This window comes from Cydia amplana, chromosome 1 (assembly GCF_948474715.1).
Source record: "Cydia amplana chromosome 1, ilCydAmpl1.1, whole genome shotgun sequence".
NCBI classification, from domain to species: domain Eukaryota; kingdom Metazoa; phylum Arthropoda; class Insecta; order Lepidoptera; family Tortricidae; genus Cydia; species Cydia amplana.
The window spans coordinates 7722058-7743602 of NC_086069.1; the positions used below are offsets into that span (position 1 = coordinate 7722058).

Genomic DNA, 21545 nt, shown 5'->3' on the forward strand with positions numbered 1-21545 from the left:
TTAATTCAGACTAGGTATTCACTATTCAGAGTACCTTTTATCGCAAAGTATTTGTATTTTTAAAAAGTATTTTGAAAATACCTATTTCGTATTTTGTATTTTAAATACAAATTCAAAAACTATTTTGTATTTTGTATTTGAAATAGTATATCAAGGAAGTATTTGTATTTTGTATTTAAATACTTTTTATAAAGTATTTTTCACATCTCTGATAGGACCTAAGAAGTATATTGAAATATATTTTGCTTAGAAATACAATGAACATTTTGACTAGGTATATAGAATAATTCGGCCCGCAATGTAAAGCAACACACAAGTAGTTACGAGATACGGCCGGGCTTTTTAAAGTTGTAACTGTCAACGCTTGTTGACAGATTCTATATTCTTGGCAAACGGGTTGACCAGTATAACAAGACCCCTCTGCAATTCACTTTTGAGCCTTCTACGACCGTAATTATAAGCGTGCGACTTGCAATCCGCAGGTCGCGGGTTAAACCCCGGCTAATACCTACCAATGAATTTTATGGATCTAATGTACGAAATATCATTCGATATTTAGCAGTCGCTTTTCGGTGAAGGAAAACATCGTGAGGAAACTGGACTAATCCCAATAAAGCCTAGTTTACCCTCTGGGTTGGAAGGTCAGATGGTAGGGCCCTTGCGTAAAAACTAGTGCCTTCGCCAATTCTTGGGATTACTTGCCAAGCAGACCCCAGGCTCCCATGAGCCGTGTCAAAATGCCGGGACAACGCGAGGAAGATCCTATGACCATAATCACTTGATCAAACCTCCTCATGTTAGGGCGGGTAGAGTCGGTAGAGACATGGTAGAGACGGACTGCACTGAGGGCCTACCGTAAACCACATTCGACGTGTTACCTCCATTGACAGATATAAATGCCTCTCTGTAGCTTTCTGCACGCCGCCGTCGCAGTTCCCATACAAATTGCAGTCCTGTATCATAGAGAAATATAAGTAAAGAAAGAGTGGTAACTCCATACATCAGTTTTCTTACCAAAACGAGAGTTATTTCCACAGAACATATCATGTTCTGATTCTGTGTTTGAAATGAGACAGTCCTTTGACACACATTAGCTAAAAATTGTCCAGCATTAGAGTTTTTGTTTGCCGCGACATCTATTGTCAACTAGCAGTACTGATAATGTCCGCTACTTGACGCTAGATGTCGACTACGAAATAACTCGCGTTTTGCTAAGAAAATTGGTGTATGGAGTTACCACTCTTTCTTTACTTATATTTATCTATGGTCTGTGCTTCGCGATAGGGCCTACCGCGAACCACTTCGTCCGTTCGTTCGTGCCTATCTATCGAATATGCATGAATATAGAAAGGCTGATAACAAATGGCATGCAAATAGCCATATTTGTTAATTAAAAATAAAATAACATGTTGTATTCATAAATATGTTATTATAAAAAGACCATTAAATTACAAAATCAATAGTATAATTATTACTATCTAGTCTAGATAAATACCTCCTATCCTTAGATAATTCAATCTTCAAACTAAAAAAAGTACATTCTTGGGGAAAATATCAACAGGTAGTTTACAATTTCCACTTTTGTCTTTTGTAATAAATGAATCAACATTTAATTTTTATTAAAAGTATTCACCCATGCCACTTATAAACACCTATTGATTATAAATAACACTGTACTACTTAAGTCTCGAATATTATCACATACATACATGTGTTTATAAATATTTTGAAAGTATACAAGATATTGACATCATCTTGTTTTTAAGTCCTCTTTTAATTTATAATGTATTAACTCCATACACACCATGGCATCTTCGGCACTGTCGTGTCCATCTACAGAATTCTGAATAATTTTTTTCAAATATTCAGAGGACAAGTTTCTTAGCGCTCTTTTATATGGTGGGCCCATTTTATGAGGAAACAAAACACTTGTATCAATGACAGTGTCATGGATAAGCTTTAAAGCTTTAAAATCTGATTCTAAGCTATGACCTATAAGTATAGTTTTACTATTAAACATAGTAAGCAATGTCGCCTGGACTTCCAGTAAAGTAGTTTTCACTTCAGCCATATGTTCTTCAGTTATTCCAGAATATCTTGTATTATAATCTATTATTGGATGAAGCGGCTTCACAAGTGTTTCATATACAACTTTGCAAGCCGAGTTTATAACTGTAATCCTTGTTAAATCTAAGCCGTGTGTAGTGTAACACATTTCACAATCTAATGAATAAACACCATAATCATCTGATGTCATTTCAGGTGGTAGTGTTCTTACATAGCCCTTAAGATTGTCGTAATCAAGGTACTCATAGACATGGCTGGGAGCAACGCAGCAACCATCAGCCATTCCATCTTGGCTGCAACACTGATAACGAGCCTCACCACGGACTCTATATTTATTATTAGGATGGTAAATGCATTCTTCTTTAACCACTGCAAAACCTTTTTTATCTATCATGAATTCTTTCTTACATCTACAGCACATTCTTATATTTCCCACAGGTGGTTTTTGTTTGTTTTGTGCGTAAATTATAGCTGCACCTTTCTTTCCATTTGGATGAAGCCTAGGAAAACCATTACTTTGTAATTGTTCTTCAATTAGCACCCATTTTTTTACATTGTTATATAGTTTTGCACCATTAAATTCCTTTGAATCTATAATTTTTTTATTCTTATTTTCTATACTCCATGAGCCAGCGTTACCAGATTGCCCTGACATGCCCTGTGGTAACTTCTGCAAATTACAGTCTATTCCTGATTTTTTTACTCCTTTGCATTCTTGCAATTCTTTTTTGAGCCTACTAATTGTTAGCACAGCAGAGTTCTTGTATATTTGCACAGTAGAACATTTTTTACTAGTGGCTAACTCTTCATGCTGAGCTCGAGCGTAAGCATCTACTGCAGAGAGATATATATTTAAACACTGATCAATCATCATATTTAAATACGTAGATCTTATATTAGCAGGTATTTTTGAGCCAAGTGGTTCAAGAACTCCAGGTCTATCGATGAATTTTTCATTAGGCATATGGGCAACTCTTTGCACACCTTTTTTGACAGTTTGAACTATAGTGGAGCTGGTTGAAGGCTGTTGTTTAGCTACAGTTTGACTGGGTGGTAAAACTTTTTTTGCATTCATCATTGTTGATGCATAGGGTACATGTGCAATGCGTATCTTGGTGCTTGTGTTTGAACTATTCCGAGTAAAATCTACTTTTGGGATGTTTTGTTCATTACTAGATGGCTGTAAGTTATTTTTTATAGCATGATATTCTTTAATTTTGGCCAACCTCTCTGCCATGGCTTGAGCCGCATTTAATTTAAAATCAGGTTTTGCAGGAATCTTAGGTATTATTTTAACATTTTTATCCAGTGTCCGAGATATTCTTTTTTTAGTAGGCACATATTCCTCCTCACAATCATTTTGCACTTTATTTTCTAAGTCTTCATAAATATGAGTTTTTTTGGTAGGTTCATACTCTTCAAATATTTTTTTACACTCTAATGCTATTGCTTCCTCATCTGACTCTGAAAGATATGTCTCCTCATCATTTTGATCAAAATCAATGTTATCATTTGAAATGTCATTGTTATCATTATCATTATCTGAAAACCCATTGATAGATTTATGGTCCTGTCCAGATTTTTCTCGTTTTTCTTTTGATGTCTTAGAACTTCTATTAGATTTATGTTCTTTACTTTTTCTTTCAGAAGTACTGCTTTTATGCTGTGTAGAGCTGCTGGATTTTCTTGATTCTTTATCAGAAGTTTTTGAATGTTTTGAACTTCTATCACTGCTTCTGGAACTAGAGTGTTTCTTATCTTTTTGTTTATCTTCTTTGTATTTTTCTTTGTCTTTATCTTTGCTAGAACTTTTGTGACTTGATTTTCTACTAGAACTACTTGACTTACTGTCATGTTTATGTTTCTCATGAGAAGTTGACTTATCCTTTTCAGTTTTGCTTTTTTCCCGTGATGACTTCTTTGAATCAAGTTTATTTGGTGATTTTTTATTTTTTCTACAAGCTTCATCATGGTTATTTTCTTTATGTTCCTTTGAAGATTTTTTCTTACTTGTATCATCCAATAGTGATTTCTTTTTCACATCATCTGTCAGTTTTTCTTCATTTAATATCTGATCCAATATATCAAACTCTGGTTCTAAATCATCAAAACCCTTTAAGTCATTAACTAATTTAGGTTTCTTAGTGTCTGGCTCATCTTCATCACTGGAAAAACATGGTGCCAGGGAGCGAGGCGTGGGCTGGTAGGTAACTGATGGAACATCTGGTTTGGGAGCTACTTTGGCAGGTTTATATTCCAGTATATTTTTCTTCTTGGTAACATTTTTATCAGACGGAATGTAGTTTAATTTACTTGAATTCTGATTTTCCGCAGGAGAATACTCAGGCAGTTCAGGTTCTACACCAGGTGTATACTTCTCTGTTGACTCTACAGTGCCCTTAGGTGTATATTGATCTAATTGTATACTTTCAGTAGAACCTGGTGTGTATTTAAGAGGCGGTGGTATGAATACAAATGGTTTTGATGTATTGTCACTATCAAAAGATCTTTTAATGGGTAAACTAGCAGGTTTCCTTGGTGTGTAGGGGACTGGAATATGCCTCTTCTTCTGGTCATTGACATCATCGATAGTTTCTAGGTCTACATTAATTTTGTTCAGTTCTGCGATAGGCGTTGGATTATATGTAGCCTTAGGTACTGATGCTGCTTTGCTTTGCTCTGTTATACTCTCCACAACACCTGATTTTGGCAACGAAGGCGAGGTATCAGTCTGCTGAAGAACCTTTTGGACCGCCGCCGACACAAGTTTCTGCAGAATCGCTCCACTTTCGATCCCGTCATTCGACGTGCCTTGCAATTCTTTTTTAACATGACGAAAATGACAATAAGGTCGCTCGCATAAACCACTATCATAAAATGGACAATTGATTCCCTTAAAGTAGCCTGTAGACGGTAGCATTATTTAATGAATTCTCAATTAGTACGAATAAAACACATAAAACCAAAAATTAGAGCCCCAGCGATTCACTCGAACCAATGTATCTGATTTGACACTTGTTTGACCACAGATAATAATTTTGAAACAAAAATAGACTCGTTTAAAAGCCGTAACACATTACCGCACCGTGACCTTGGTGCGGTGCGGTAATGTGTTATAGCTTTAAAAACCGCCTTAGGGTATGCGCGCACGGGTAACTTAGTAGCCAGGTGACTTATTTGTCTCTTACGACAAATTAATCGCCTCGTCGCCGTGATGCGCGCACGAGAGCGACAGCAACACGACTTTTTTCTACGCAGTCATCAACATGGATTTCGAAGAGACGGCTGTGGTCGTTGCACTCGTATTAAAAAAAAACCGATGGAAACGTCGAAAAAATCAATATTGGGTGCATCCATTATGACTATGTTGTTTAAGTTAAATAAAGGATTCTACTTAATAAATAATTATTACAAAATATATAGAGGTCTCCATTCCACTTCTTCAATTAGCCTACTATTGTCGATTATCATCTTCTACGACCGGAATTTTAATGCGGTTTCATATTGAATGCGGGCGCGTATCCGTACACGTACACATACAAGCTCTCGCCGCGGCGATCGAGTGGTATCTGGCCGGCCGGCGACTAAAGCCCTTGCTACACGGTCGCCGACAAGCCCCTCAGACCGCGTGGCCTTGGTCTGGACGGACCGTGTAGACAGTTGTTTCCAACAAAATTTGACCAAAACTGACCAAGGTCAGACCAAGGACAGACGGTTAGAAGGCTTGTCGGCGACCGTGTAGCAAGGGCTTTATTTGTCGCCCGTGCGCGCACTAGCATTTAAACCAATAGGGAAGGAGACAGTTGCGTCGCGGGCTTGTCTCCGAACCCGCGGACAATAAAGTCTCCCGGGAGTCGCATCGCTACGTGTGCGCACTTCCATACTAACCCATAGACTTGACGTGAGAGACAAAATAGTCGCGGCGACAAAAGTTGCTCGTGCGTGCATACCCTTGTCTCCGAACCCGCGGACAAAAAAGTCTCCCGGGAGTAGCGTCGCTACGTGTGCGCACTTCCATACTAACCCATAGACTTGACGTGAGAGACAAAATAGTCGCGGCGACAAAAGTTGCTCGTGCGTGCATACCCTTGTCTCCGAACCCGCGGACAAAAAAGTCTCCCGGGAGTCGCGTCGCTACGTGTGCGCACTTCCATACTACCCATAGACTTGACGTGAGAGACAAAATAGTCGCGGCGACAAAAGTTGCCCGTGCGTGCATACCCATAGACTTAGGGCAACTGTCTCCTTCCCTATTGGTTTAAATGCTAGTGCGCGCACGGGCGACAAATAAGTCGCCGGTCGGCCAGAGGGCTTACCGCGAAACACGTTCGACGTGTTGCCTCTCTGTCGCACTTGTAAGTTCGTACGTAAGTGTGACAGGGAGGCAACACGTCGAACGTGGTTCGCGGTAGGCCCTCAGATGCCACTCGATCGCCGCGGGCGAGAGCTTGTATGTGTACGTGTACGGATACGCGCCCGCATTCAATATGAAGTAAAATTCCGGTCGTAGAAGATGATAATCGACAATAGTAGGCTAATTGAAGAAGTGGAATGGAGACCTCTATATATTTTGTAATAATTATTTATTAAGTAGAATCCTTTATTTAACTTAAACAACATAGTCATAATGGATGCACCCAATATAGATTTTTTCGACGTTTTCATCGGTTTCTTTTAATACGAGTGCAACGACCACAGCCGTCTCTTCGAAATCCATGTTGATGACTGCGTAGAAAAAAGTCGTGTTGCTGTCGCTCTCGTGCGCGCATCACGGCGACGAGGCGATTAATTTGTCGTAAGAGACAAATAAGTCGCCTGGCGACTAAGTTGCCCGTGCGCGCATACCCTTATATATTATAAAGTTTGTTAAAGGACTGTTTTATTTCAAACATAGACAGAGAGAATCAGCTTTGTCTTACACTAGTACTAGCACCCAAAAGAAAAGGATGAGTATAGTTTTTTCGTTCTTATTTATATACTGCCAATTTGGTTTGACCAGCTATAGCTCTGGTCAAGCAAATATAAAAGGCGCGAAATTCAAATTTTCTATGGGACGATATCCATTTGCGCCTACATTTTTCAAATTTGCCGCCTTTTTCTACTGAAAGATCTGCTTGACCAAGTATATTAATAAAGCTCTCTACAGACGTAAATAGCAATCTAGGCATAGAATTTGTCATTTCAATGCTATACTCTGGCACAGCGACCTTGTCAGAAGAAAAAGCCGGTAAACTTGAAAAAAGTAGGCGCGATAATTAGACTTCCCGGATACAAAATTTGAATTTCGTGCCTTTTTTTCTTCTAATTGGGTGTGTTTCTGTATTAAATTCGTTTCGTCTTATTACCAATACTTAAGAAATATGACGCTCTCTGGCGAATTTTTAGCAGATTCTTATTCCACGCTCTTTTTTTTTTATCCAATAACAAGAAAATACATAGCAGAAGAGCTATTTTTTTTTTAGGGTTCCGTACCCAAGGGTAAAAACGGGACCCTATTACTAAGACTTCGCTGTCCGTCCGTCCGTCTGTCACCAGGCTGTATCTCACGAACCGTGATAGCTAGACAGTTGAAATTTTCACAGATGATGTATTTCTGTTGCCGCTATAACAACAAATACTAAAAACAGAATAAAATAAAGATTTAAGTGGGGTTCCCATACAACAAACGTGATTTTTGACCGAAGTTAAGCAACGTCGGGCGGGGTCAGTACTTGGATGGGTGACCGTTTTTTGTTTGTTTTGCTCTATTTTTTGTTGATGGTGCGGAACCCTCCGTGCCGTTCACACTCCTACCTTGTAGTCCAACGAGGCGGACTACAAGGTAGGAGTGTGAATGGGGGGCTTTAGACTCTCGCGCGAGCCACGAGACGAGCCGCGAGCCGAGCCACGAGACGAGAGTGTAATAGCAAGTTTAAACTCTCGCGCGAGCCACGAGACGCGAGTGTAAGCGGTGGGCTCGCGGCTCGTCTCGTGGCTCGCAAGCTCGTCGAGCTAATATAATTTAAACACTAACGGCACGGCATAAGGTTTATAACCGAATGACAAGCCGAACGCGAGTGTAAGCGGTGGACTCGCGTCTCGTCTCGTGGCTCACGCGAGAGTCTAAATTAGCTATAAGCGCTGGGCTCGTGGCTCGTCTCGCGCTCGCCTGGCTCGCGTGGAGGAGCGGTTTTTTGGGCACGAGCCAAAGGGGCTCGCGCGGGACGCGCGCTTGCGTTCACACTCGCGTTTGGCTTGTCATTCGGTTATAAACCTTATGCCGTGCTGTTAGTGTTTAAAATATATTAGCTCGACGAGCTTACGAGCCACGAGTTGAGAGTGTAATCAGTAGCTCGAGGCGAGCCACGAGACGCGCCGCGAGCCGAGAGTCTAAACGGCTATGTTACGGCCTTAAGGCTTCGTCACACAGGCGCGTTTTCCGGGCGGGGAGTGAGCGAGGCGTGCCGCTTTTAAGGCCCCAGTACACAATGGGCCATCGCCGGCCAAGATGCGGCCAAGGGACGCATTTATGCGTTAGAGGGAGCAAGTGATATTGCTATCTCATTCTATCGCATGGCTGCGTCCCTTGGAGTGGCCGGCGATGGCCCATTGTGTACTGGGGCCTTTACATATAAAACGCTCACGCCCCGCCTGGAAAACGCGCCTGTGTGACGAAGCCTTTACACACTATCGATACGTGCGGTAGTCTGTTACGGCTAGTGAGACCGAGATATTATGACCACACCAACGTCGTGGTCCGGTGCGGTCGTCTGTTAACACTACAAAGCTACAAGGTGTGTGGAGACTGTGAAGCATTTTAACATGTTTTCTTTCCTAGCGACGAATAATATTAACAATCGTTAATGTTTATAAATATGGCTTTTTATTGATATCATCAGATCTAAGCTATGAATTCAGGCACCAAAACAATCTAACGTTCACAATAATGTCATGGTCAGCCCCTCTCATATTTCAAAATACGTTGTTTCACAAGAACTTTAATGTGATGAAGGTAGCAGTCGTGTATATTTCGCAGCAAGAAGTCTCACTTTTGCCATGGTTTCATAGAAAGAAATGGAGTTGTTCAACAAAGTTTTACATCTGATTCCGCTTTCTTTTAGGGAACTGTCAAAACTTTTGACAGATGTGTTGGATAAAATTGTTAGCTTTTTCGAGTACGGTTATCCTGACTTCGGAGTGTAAATATTATTGCAAAATGGTCGAAGAAGTTGTGCAAGATTATGCAGCTTACATTAAGCTGGATCTTTCAAGTGGATTCCAGACAGTTCAGGATGTGATTGACAATATGTTGACACGCCTTGAAGAATTAACCAGTGTCTTACACATGATCAAGATGAAGAACAGCGAGTGTGGATCTGCTCTTTCGGAGGATATCAGTAAATACCGCAGCGATATAACTATACTCTCTAAAAAAATTAACACAGTTGGTGACATTATTATTCAACTAACCAGCAATGTTGACTTAATAGAAAAACTAGTGCAAAAAGCAGAGTCAGATTTTAATGTTCACAATGAAAATAAAATTAAAAGTTTTCTGAAGCCTTTCTTGATAAGAAGCAAGGAACCTGTTTCAGCATTCCCATCAGTTATAACTCCTCCACAGAAAGTTGAACTCGCGAGTGTTCTACATAATTTTGAACAAATTAAAATGTGATATTATTCCAGTGTTTGGTAAATAAACAATTTGATTTGGGAATTAAATGAAACATCTTATGAATTAAATGTAATGTAATGCCTTACATAACTAAAGTCTATTTTTTTATTCGGTAGACTAAAATGACATTTCATAGTATGAACATAAAATGTCATTTCATACTATGAAATGTCATTTTAGTCTACCGAATAAAAAAATAGACTTTATATTTAAACATTAAAAAAGAAGTATCACATGAAGATCAGTTTTATGTTTATCATTTTATTGAGTTCCTGTAGACCCAAATCCTCCATCAGCTCGCTTTGTCTCTGACAAGCTCCCAACCTCAACAAGATCTGGATAGTAAATCCTTTCACAAATTAACTGTGCAATTCGATCACCTTTAGCCACCTTAAAATCTTGGTCGGAATGATTGAAGAGCACTACTCCAACATTTCCTCTATAGTCTTCGTCGATCACACCAGCTACAACAAGACAAAAAGCAACAATGAATTTTCACTAGTGATATTGGATATGAAGACCATAATAGACCCATAAAATTGATTGCACTAATTTGGTAATTTACTTGGTATTTGGTAACGCTACTGATAGCCTAGCAGTAATGGATGCTAATTTTAATCAGAACTTGAATTACATTAAACCATTAATTTTTATGTGAATGATAACATTGTGAGGAAACATACCTAATCCCAATAAAAGGCCTAATTTGCCCTCTGGGTTGGAAGGTCAATCAGATAACAGTCTCTAAGGGCTCTTACAGAGGAGCGACAGCGACCGCCCGCGACAGCAATCGGCGACAGTCGCCAGCTGTGGCTGGCGAACGCCTGCGACGGTCGCCGATTGCTGTCGTGAGCGGTCGCTGGCGTGCTGTCGCTCGTCTGTAAGAGCCCTTATGTAACAGTCAAAAATATTTTTTGATACACACTTATTGCCGACTGTACTTTGCATGTGCAAACGGAACACTGATGGGAAAACATAAACTCTAATGTGTTTAGGTTTTCCCATCAAAGAGTTCCCTTCCGACTGCATCATCAGATCAGCTCCATGTTAGCATATTATTGCATTGTCATCGCAAATATGGAAGTATGCGAAATGTCAGTTCAATGAGACACCTGGAAGTGGTTAAGTTACAAGATTGAAACCCCATATATATATATACAAAAAATTAGGTATATACAGGGTCAAGCTAAATAAAAGTGTGTAAAAACTGCTGTCTACACCAATTGTTTGGATCAGATTTAGCGGACCTAGACTCTAGCCATGTCAAATGCTAGGAAGATGAGGCAGATGTGTGAAATTTAAGAAAATGAGACACGATACAGAACATTCAATTATGGCCTAGCCACCCACATAAATTGCCAAGATACATACAATTCTGATTTGGTGGTGTATTCCAATTGTCCCCACTAGGCACAGATGGGAATACACCGATATGTCAAAATAAAGATTCAAAATACACACATCAACAACTACAACTTTGTTTTGGATTTTTAGTTGAAACATATCTTTACATATACCCAAAGCTGGGCAGAAGTCCGTTAATCGTTAATTAACGAAGTTATGTTTTCGAGTAACAGGTTAACTTTAAAAACCTGTAACGGACTTGTTAACTTCCGTTAACTTTCCTTAAGTCCGTTAATCATTAATACCTAAGTACCTACTCACACCAAGGCAGGGTGTCTCAAACTTTAATAATATTCGAGACCGAGCGTCAAAATTTATGATTATTTCTACTAGTTTTATTTCCTATTGCGTATATTTACGATTTCGAGTTAATGAATAACTTTAACTTCCGTTAAAACTTTTGAAAAGTAACGTTTTAACGTTTAACGAAGTTAACTTTTCATTTAACGGATTAACGAATTAACTTTTTGATTAACGGCGCCCAGCTCTGCATATACCCCCTTTTTCATAAAAGTTCACAGTCCTGATTTAGTTAAATTATGTTTTATCCCTTTCTTACAAATACATTATTCAAAATGCCAGATGATTCATAGCTAATTCAGGCCAGTAACGCGTCTATGAATAACACAGTTAATTATTTGTTTAATCTAACTAAAGCATGCTTTTTTGGGAAAAACAGTGTTACACATATTAATAGCTCTTATTTGAATAAAGGTTTTTGTTGAAGGTGATGTTAAAAAGGACTTGGATTTTGGACCGTATTAGAAAGTCATGGTTATAATTTATTACAGCCTTCAGTTTTTATACATTATTCTGTCGCTGATATACATAAATAGAATTGAGCCTATGTGACTTTTAATAATGATTTAGGAGTAACAATTGAATTTTTAACACCCAGTGCCAAGCACCCCATTTCCAATACAAAATGAACACATCACATATGAACTCACATTTATACGCAGGTCTATCACGAAATTTATTTAATTACCTTTATTTACTGACGTGTCGACACAGGTTTCACTGGTCATCATAAATGTGAGTTAATGTGTTCAAGACGCGAAAGTTTTAAATATTAAAATGAACACAACCTGCAGGTCCTTGGCACTAAAAGTGTTAATATATTTATACAATTTTCTTTACAAATGATAACAAACAAAAAACATGCATTTAAGGGTTGACAACATTATATTAAGGGGCCCAGTCCCCTCAGGCTGATATTGTCCGGCGGACTGATCATCAGTGGGCCCCTTTACGTGAACAAAATACACATTCATGGCATGTTGACGGATTTCATATTATAATCTAAATCTATATGAATTTTAAAGTTTGAGACACAATGCCTAGTCTGCTTTAGAATTATGTGACTGTTTTATTAACATTACATGTCAGCTAGGAATCCCAAATAAAAAAACGAGCTATCGGACTATATAACATACCTCCAACATCAATGAAGTTTTTTACCGCCAAGCCAGAGCGTGGGGCCACTCTGCCATAACACCTTGAGGGCAGTTCAATCTGCAAATCGGTCTTCACTAGTTCTTTGCCGCGAGCAGGAACTATGTAGTCATATGCACTGTAACAGAGAATTTTAAGAATAATAATAAGTGGACGTTCGTCACGTGTGAAAAAATCATAAAACAATGATGTACAAGACCAATTAATAAAACAAGTGTACCTCTTTAGATCGAAACCAGCAGCCTTCTCGGAACCACGTAAAGGAGCGAAAGCATGTTCACTTAGGCGTGTGAATTTTAGGATAGGCTGTGTTTCAGCAGGCATTTTAAGTAATCCTATAAATCTCAAAACGCGCGACAGGTTTACTTGCAATGATTAAAGATATTAACTTGAGAAAATCCTACGAACTCGCTTTTTGGAAATGGGGTAATTATAAATTGTGAAAAAAATTCAAGTAATTCAACTAATAACGAAAAGCAGAAGCCAGTAGCCAGTAGGTGAACTGAACAAGCAGAACAAGTGAACACTGAACAGACAGAAAAATGAAGATGATTGATAATTTGGCGGCAAAGCCGTGCCTGGCGTGCCGTGCCTATTTGCAATTGACATCTGTCAAAACTCACAAAACTATTTGAGACACAAATTTAATCACTCATTTTGCATATGAACCATTTATAAGTTTAAAAGCCTCAACACACAATGGCACCGCGACCTTAGCGGTGCGGCGCACGGTATCTTCTTACTCCCTTCTTAGTCCCCTCCACACTCGTGCTCGAATCACGGCGCGAAGCTGCGAACGCGAGTGTGGAGTCGATTTCGCAGATCTATGATCTTGACTCCACACTCGCGTTCGCGGCTTCGCACCGCGATTCGCGCACCAATGTGGAGGGGGCTATAGTGTGTAAGCTTCCATTGCACATAAAGATGGTCAAGCAAATCTTGTCAGTAGAAAAAGGCGCGAAATTCAAATTTTCTATGGGACGATATCCCTTCGTGCCTACATTTTTCAAATTTGCCGCTTTTTTCTACTGACGAGATCTGCTTGACCATCTAAATTTTATAATTAATAGTGGTGCGGTGGGCATGCACATCGCACCACCTGACAAGGACAGACAATAAAGGCCTCAGTACACAGTGGTGAAGGAATGTCCATGCCAAGCCATGCTTTGCAATTTGCGCAACTGTAGGCCAACATCACGTAGGTGTTCACACAATGGTGCATATGCACTCGACATACATTACATACATACAATATACACAACAGCGGGTCTCTCCGGTCTCTCTGTAGGTCTCTCCAGCCAGCGTATTTACGTCAAACTAAACAAACAATGGCGACTGTGTGACCACCGCAGGCCACGGTACGCCACGATTCCTTTGAAGTGTGCCAAAAAAAACCGACAACATTCCGATTGAACACCACGGCTGACAACTGACGGCCAGTAGGCTTGTGTCGGTCGCGAACTAAGAACTGTTAAGAATGAAATTCCGTGAAGGACCGAAAGGAACTAAATCTTTTTGCGCGGTCTTAATCGGTCTTTAGGTCCTTTAGTTCAGTGGCATTGGAGAGCGCTTGACTGAGTGAAACAGAAAACGGTCGGAACGAAACGGTTCACAATGTCGCTGGCACAAGTGCGAACGAGATGAAAGAATCACGTGACACACCAAATCCCGAAAATGTAAGGAAAATCAAATATTTTTCTATATTAAAAAAAAAAATATTGTGTTAACGTGTTTTAATGTTTAATGTCAACCTAATCATATCGTACAAATTGAATCATATTTAGTTACCAAAGATTGGGACAAAATCAAGTGTAAAACCGATTCCTATTCATCCCCGGCTCTCAACAAGTTCAACGACCGAACTGAACTAAAGGAACTAAAAGACCGAACTAGTTCGTTTGACCGATTGACCGAGAGCGGAGCGCTCTCTGTAGTGAACGAGCAGGCACAAGCCTAACGGCCAGTCGTCCACCATTGTTACCTTTGCCCCCTGTACACAATGGCGCCGGCGTGGCATGGCCCATCCTTCACCACTGTCACAGAATAAATAATAGTACTAAGTACAGAAGACTCACTCTCTACACTCGCGTTCGGCTTGTCATTCGGTTATAAACCTTATGCCGTGCCGTTAGTGTTTAAATTATATTAGTTCGACGAGCTTGCGAGCCACGAGACGAGCCGCAAGCCCACCGCGTAAGCCCTTGCTACACGGTCACCGACAAGCCCCCAGACCGCGTGGCCTTGGTCCGTCCCGGACCGTGTAGACAGTTGTTTACAACAAAATTTGACCAAAACTGACCAAGGACAGACCAAGGTCAGACGGTTAGAAGGCTTGTCGGCGACCGTGTAGCAAGGGCTTAACACTCGCGTCTCGTGGCGCGGCTCGCGGCTCGTCTCGTGGCTCGCGCGAGAGTCTAATCTGCGTATTACGATCAGCACAGATATGGCCGCTGGGTGGCGACAGCGCCACGCGCGGCTTATGGCTTTCCCCAAAATTGGGGCCGAACGGATGTACTTTTTGCTACCTGTAGCAAAGCGACGAAATCGCGGAGTGAGACACGCCTGCCACTGTGTACAGGAGCCTTAATAAAGTAGTAACACACTATCGCACCGTACCGCGACCTTGGTGCGTCGCACCCATAAGTGAGAGCGAGAAACAGATATCTCTTTCTCGCTCTCACTTATGGGTGCATTACTATTAATAGCTATAGCTGGTCAACCAAATCTTGTCAGTAAAAAAAGGCGCGAAATTCAAATTTTCTATGGGACGATATCCCTTCGCGCCTACATTTTTCAAATTTGCCGCCTTTTTCTACTGTCAAGATCTGGTTGACCAAGTATAGAAGGCTATAGGGTAGGTGCGTTAGTTTTCGTCCACCTGACGAAATTTGAACATAAACCTACATTGGTGCACAAATTTGTTTAATGCAATCAATGCATTCCTTAAAATATATAGTTGGTCAAATCAAATTGACAGTAAATAAGAACAAAAAAAACTATACTTATCTTTTCCTTTTGGGTGCTAGTACCAGTGTAAGACAAAGATAGTATGATTCTCCCTGTCTATGTTTGAAATGAGACAGGATCCTTTGACAAACTATAATATATCTATCTACATAAAAATGATATTTCGCAAGTGGAAAATTAAAAGTCAAATATATTATTTGCAAATCTGTCAAGTGGACGAAAACTAGAGCATGGACGGAAACTAGCGCAATGACCCTATATAATTATTTAACTTTAATATCTTGTTAGGTCCCCTTTATGTTCGATCAAAGCTCTACTTTTACGACCTTTCTACCTCACAGAGTGTACTAAGTAATACTAATACCTAGTACCTACTAATAAAAGTCCAAATGTCCATAATTCCGAATTCGGACTTTGTTGTTGATTCTTCACAGACTAAAGTGTCATTCTATAGAACTTGCTAACTATGTAAACAAAAGTTACTAGTAAATTGACATTCAGTGTCAATTTTAGTATGGCGGTTTGTTTACATAGTTAGCAAGTTCTATTGAATTACATTTTAGGTACTTTGTACAATAAACCTAGTTTTAGAAGATTTACTCAAGTTACTATAGTATAAATAAATGAAGTGCTATTAAGGCATCGTCACACGTCACACAGGCGCGTTTTCCGGGCGGGACGTGAGCGGGGCGCGCCGCTTTTACATATAAAACGCTCACGCTGCGCCTGGAAAACGCGCCTGTGTGACGAAGCCTTTATATTACACGATACACTACCTAAGTACCTATACCTACTGTACATTACCCGATTCTTCAGGAAAAAATGTTGCGTAGCTATGACTCACATCACAGGTAGGCGAGTTATATAATATACCTAACTATCTATAGTAGATAGTAATTATATGCTTCTTATGCACATCCTGTTTATGAATTCTGAACAAATATAAATATACATACCTATACCTGTCTGGTAACAATTAGGTTTAGTCTGACTAGCCAGTCGTGTGATTTTAACTTAATAACTTTGAGAAAGAATGGATCCCATCAAAAACATTACATGTAAAAAGGTGCAAGTCTCGCAACGCTTCTACTACAAAAAAGTTTTGAGATGTAATGTGAAACCAAGTCGGTTATTTTAATCAAATAATCAGTGCCAGGGGGTGTTAAAGTTAAAACCGTATCAATAAGATATCTTTACTTTGTAATACGTATAATGACTTGGCCATCGCACGGCTGCATATGACATTAAGGATCATCGTCACCTATTAAAAATAATTCTCATTGAACATAACGCTAGCGCTAATTGCAGTTTGAGCATTACACATATTTACGAGTAGGTACGGTACGAGTAAAGCATTATGTGCGATTGCCAAGTCATTATATGTATTACAAATTAAAGATATCTTATTGATACGGTTTTAACACCCCCTGGCATCCCTGGCTCTGATTATTTGATTAAAATAACCGACTTGGTTTCACATTACATCTCAAAACTTTTTTGTAGTAGAAGCGTTGCGAGACTTGCACCTTTTTACATGTAATGTTTTTGATGGGATCTCATCTCTTTTTGTAGGCAGTCCTTCTTTTCGGGTACTCATACCCATACTATGTATATGTCGGAGGCAGATCGTAAAATCGGCCATATCGAGATATTCCTAGGCATACCATGAAACGCCGCCATTTCATGATCTGACTAAAATTAACTCAGGCATCGATCAGGCATTCCTAGCTTCATTCATACCGATCGCATCGTAAAATAATTGCATTTTCGGTCTCGGTCAGGCCGTTTACAGGCTGATTTTACCACAACGGAGACGCTTTAGAAATGAGCATAACGCGCCACCCTTCAAACAATTATTTTCATGTTTTTTTCAAACATCTTAAACTCAAAAGGACTCAATATTTTGTGTAAACTTAAAATATGTCATTGTAAAGGTAAATAAAACGTACTTTCAATTAATACCAATCTTAATTAGGTAGTGCCAATATGCAAAGATCTAGACCCACATAAGTCCTATTTGTGAAAAAAGTTATATTTTTCGACAGCGAATGTATGAAAATTTTAAGGGGAAAATTCAAGGGGCTGGTGGTGGAAACGGAGCCACTTTTCAGCCCGGCAACATCGAGTTCTTTGAAGCCTGGGAGTACCGCTACAAGGATCAGAAGTCAAACTGCGGTCTAACAATTATGCATACGACACAGTTCTAGAGATCCTGGTCTATTACTGAAAATTCAGGGTCCTAGCTTCAGCCAGCACAAAATTACAGGACGTCGAAAATGGCCTAAACCGCTTCGAGAAAAGGATGGTACGGCCGTGCCTCTTTGTTTTGCTCGACTTGGCGGGGGCACTGCCGTGCCCCCAGATATGGGAATGGGCGCCACTTTATCATGGCCCGTGGTCGTCCGCGCGGTAACGACACGACACGATTAGTCTAAGATCCGGCATATATGGTCGACCTTCACCGATATGTCTGACAGATGAAACTTACATATTATGAAAGAAAATATGTTCCTGAACATAAATAAATAGGGTTGCCTAAAGAAATATGGTCAAGGCTATTTTTTTAATAAATTTTTGAAAAACATTATTTTTCTTCAAATTTCACCGATCTGTCTGACAAACGAAATAAGTTCCAATGGAAAGTATACAACTTGTACAACATAAATCAACTAGGTTGCCTATCTTTTTCCGGTCACTATTATGTGGTTGCCGTATTTAAACAGGTGAGTTTTTATCGATAATTGCACTCGTCTGTCTGACGCTTGAATTATACATCAAAATGATGGTAATTTTATTGCGAATATAGTGGCATAGGGTTGCCTGCGAAAATCCGGTCACAAATAAGGGTTGCCAGGCTTTTAAATAAAATAAGAAGGGAAGACTATTAGCGATAACTCATAAACGGCTTAACTTATCAAGTTTATTTTAATTTTGTTTGAATGAGTTTTTTAAGCACTATTTTTATGATTTTTTTCATATTTTTTAGATTGATTTTTCAAAAGTTAGAAAGAATAACCGTTTTTTGTTTTTCTAAAAATTATTCTTTCCGAAATGATTCACTTCATCAAAAAATGTTGTTTGCAGACCCCTACTTATTTTTAAAGACCTATCCAACGACACCCTACACATTTTTTGATAAAGTGAATATTTTCGAAAATAATCGCTTCTAACGAAACAAAATGTATGTGAGCATTATGTTTTTTCGTTTCAAACATATGATGTGGGATATCGTTGGATAGGTCTTTTAAAATTAATAGGGGTTTTAGAAAAACATTTTTTGATAAAGTGAATCGTTTCGGAAATGATGACGTAGAAAGAACAAAAACGGTTTTTCCTCCTAACTTTTGAATCATCGATCCAAAAAATATAAAAATAATCATAAAAATAGTGCTTAAAAAACTCATTCAAACAATATTAAAACAAACTTGATAAGTTAAGCCGTTTATGTGTTATCGCTAAAAGTCTTCCCTTCTTATTTTATTTAAAAGCCTGGCAACCTTGTGACCGGATTTTCGCAGGCAACCCTATGCCACTGTATTCGCAATAAAATTAGCATCATTTTGATGTATAATTCAAGCGTCAGACAGATGAGTGCAATTATCGTTAAAAAGTCACCTGTTTAAACTTTAAACACGGCAACCACATAGAGTCTGTGCGGAAAGAGAAGAGTTGTGGCAGAAACGGGAACTAACACTTTCAATTTTATATGGCAATCAAACCTTTGACACCTGTCTTGTAAAAAGTAAACAAACTTCTGTCATTGTATATTTTTATTAACAAAAACCGCAAGTTTTATGTATAAAATATTTTCAAAATACGATAAAACCGTAGATAAAACCACAAGAAAAATTATATTTAACATTGTTCGGTTTTGTCAGCGGGAAGAAAACGGCTCAAAGCCGACTATCGACTTACAAAAAGTCGCGGAACGTGTTTCCGCTATTCACGGGTATTGATGTTGTATTTAATATTAAATAATTACCTATTTAATAAGCCCCCCAAATAACTTGTCTCCGGTACATAATCGGTAAGTATATTCATTAGAAATATATTCATTTTCATAAATATGCAGGTCATTCATGATAATCATGATCTTTAAAATAACTGACAAATAGTCTTGATACTTCCCATTTGATGCATTTTTATATGTATTTTTTTTCAGGATTGAGTAAAAGTACCTACCTACCGTATCTCGAATAAAAGACCGCTATGTAGGTGATATGCAAAAATCGTGCCGGATTAGCACATCCAATTCAGATGAAGATAGTTCTATGAGTGTCCCTGGTTGTTCTGAAGCTAACTCAAACATAAATGACATTGAATATTTTAATTCAGACTACACAATTTTATGTATTAATGTAATTTACGGTAATGTTTCAAATTGTAATGTTTTTAATAAATAATTATTCAAACTTCGATTACAAAGAATAAAACTTTTTCTAATAAAATATTTCTTTATTTGTAAGTTTGTTTACTAGGTTCTGTTAGTTACGAAATTATACCTATTTCATATTTAGCAGTGACTTTTCGGCGAAGTAAAATATCGTGAGATGAGAGAACCGGACATATCCCAATAAGGCCTACCTACTTATGCTCTATTTTTATATCCCAGATAGTAAAATTACAGTTCTATTGCCCAATTTCTACCCGATCTACCCGGTTTTGTATTAAAATACCTGTTGAACTGCACAGATTAGGCAGTATATAAATGAGACTCTATCTTGTTTGGTACTAAAATGACAGTTGTATTGGGCATATTCTTAACTAGTTTTAGCAGTTTTGTCAATCGCACTGTCACTTTTTAGTATCTGAGACATAAAAACAAGAGTGTGTTTTGAAAAGAAAACTAGTTCCTCCGCTAAATCAGAGGATTGAGTTGACGAGCCGACACCACTACCAGGCTCCGTTTAGTAAGCCGTGTCAAAAAAGCGGAACAAAAGGGTTTCAAGTATCATGACCTTTAGTGTCGTACTATAATCACGTGACCAGTGTTGTCAGCATAGCAAAAACCATAAAATAGCACTGGCGCGCCCTCAAATCCCACGACTCTTCACTTTCCGCACAGACTCTAATAGTGACCGGAAAAAGATAGGCAACCTAAAGTCTATTTTTTTATTCGGTAGACTAAAATGACATTTCATAGTATGAAATGACACATGATGTTCATACTTTGAAATGTCATTTTAGTCTACCGAATAAAAAAATAGACTTTAGTTGATTTATGTTGTACCAGTTGTATACTTTCCATTGGAACTTATTTCGTTTGTCAGACAGATCGATGAAATTTGTAGAAAAAAAATGTTTTTCAAAAATTAATTAAAAATAGTCTTGACCATATTTCTCTAGGCAACCCTATTTATTTATGTTCAGGAACATATTTTCTTTCATAATATGTACGTTTCATCCGTCAGACATATCGGTGAAGGTCGATCATATATGCCGGATCTCCTACTAGAACTAGATGTGAACGTCACATCACGTCACGTCACGGGCAACGGCAAAGCAGGGAACCAAATCGTGTGCGTAGCTTTTAGGTAAGTAGTAAATATTGGACGATATAGTAGTAGTAGTATAGTAGTAGTAGTAGTAGTATTTTGGGTGCATTACATTTTTTATAATTACTTTTCATATATTATAGTTTGATATATTGTTATTTTGAATAACGTAATAAATGGCATACTACCGCAATACCTAATTAACGATATAAATCATGTTATTATGGGTATATTTGTCATAAAGTATATTTACACTTCGTCTAATATACATTGCCATAATTATTATATACTCTAAAGCATATTATTTGTTATAACAAGTTATATCACATAATTATTTGTGCTATTATCTATGAAAAGGGACCTTATTGCCGATGGCGCTTACGACAGTCAGTGTCGATCGATAAGCAAAAAACGTAGTAGTTTAAAATTGGGGATTCTGGCACATGTTTAGTTGTTTTGATTCCCAATTTAGCAATTAAGTTTCTTTGAATACTGGAACAGTC

The 21545-nt window shown here is 38.7% G+C and overlaps 2 protein-coding genes across 2 annotated transcripts; both read right to left on the reverse strand.

Annotated features, from left to right (window-relative positions):
• Positions 1 to 1638: 1638 nt before the first annotated feature.
• Positions 1639 to 5051, reverse strand: LOC134662854 (RNA exonuclease 1 homolog). Its single transcript, XM_063519173.1, has one exon. It carries the CDS (start codon positions 4985 to 4987, stop codon positions 1751 to 1753), a length of 3237 nt encoding a protein of 1078 aa, XP_063375243.1. The 5' UTR covers positions 4988 to 5051; the 3' UTR covers positions 1639 to 1750.
• A 4880-nt stretch (positions 5052 to 9931) lies between these two features.
• On the reverse strand, positions 9932 to 12981 carry LOC134652865 (deoxyuridine 5'-triphosphate nucleotidohydrolase). The gene is made up of 3 exons (XM_063508066.1): positions 12801 to 12981; positions 12562 to 12698; positions 9932 to 10185 (listed from the first exon to the last, which is right to left on the reverse strand). Exons 1-3 carry the CDS (start codon positions 12902 to 12904, stop codon positions 9983 to 9985), a joined length of 444 nt encoding a protein of 147 aa, XP_063364136.1. The 5' UTR covers positions 12905 to 12981; the 3' UTR covers positions 9932 to 9982.
• Positions 12982 to 21545: the final 8564 nt, after the last annotated feature.

Bases quoted from the DNA above. Each gene is read 5' to 3' on its own strand.
- LOC134652865 (XM_063508066.1), bottom strand. From the start codon at position 12,904: ATGCCTGCTGAAACACAGCCTATCCTAAAATTCACACGCCTAAGTGAA. The intron at 12,699-12,800 runs GTACACTTGTTT...TCTCTGTTACAG, and splicing joins GCTGGTTTCGATCTAAAGAG to TGCATATGACTACATAGTTC. The intron at 10,186-12,561 runs GTATGTTATATA...GTCTTGTTGTAG, and splicing joins AAACTTCATTGATGTTGGAG to CTGGTGTGATCGACGAAGAC.
- LOC134662854 (XM_063519173.1), bottom strand. From the start codon at position 4,987: ATGCTACCGTCTACAGGCTACTTTAAGGGAATCAATTGTCCATTTTAT.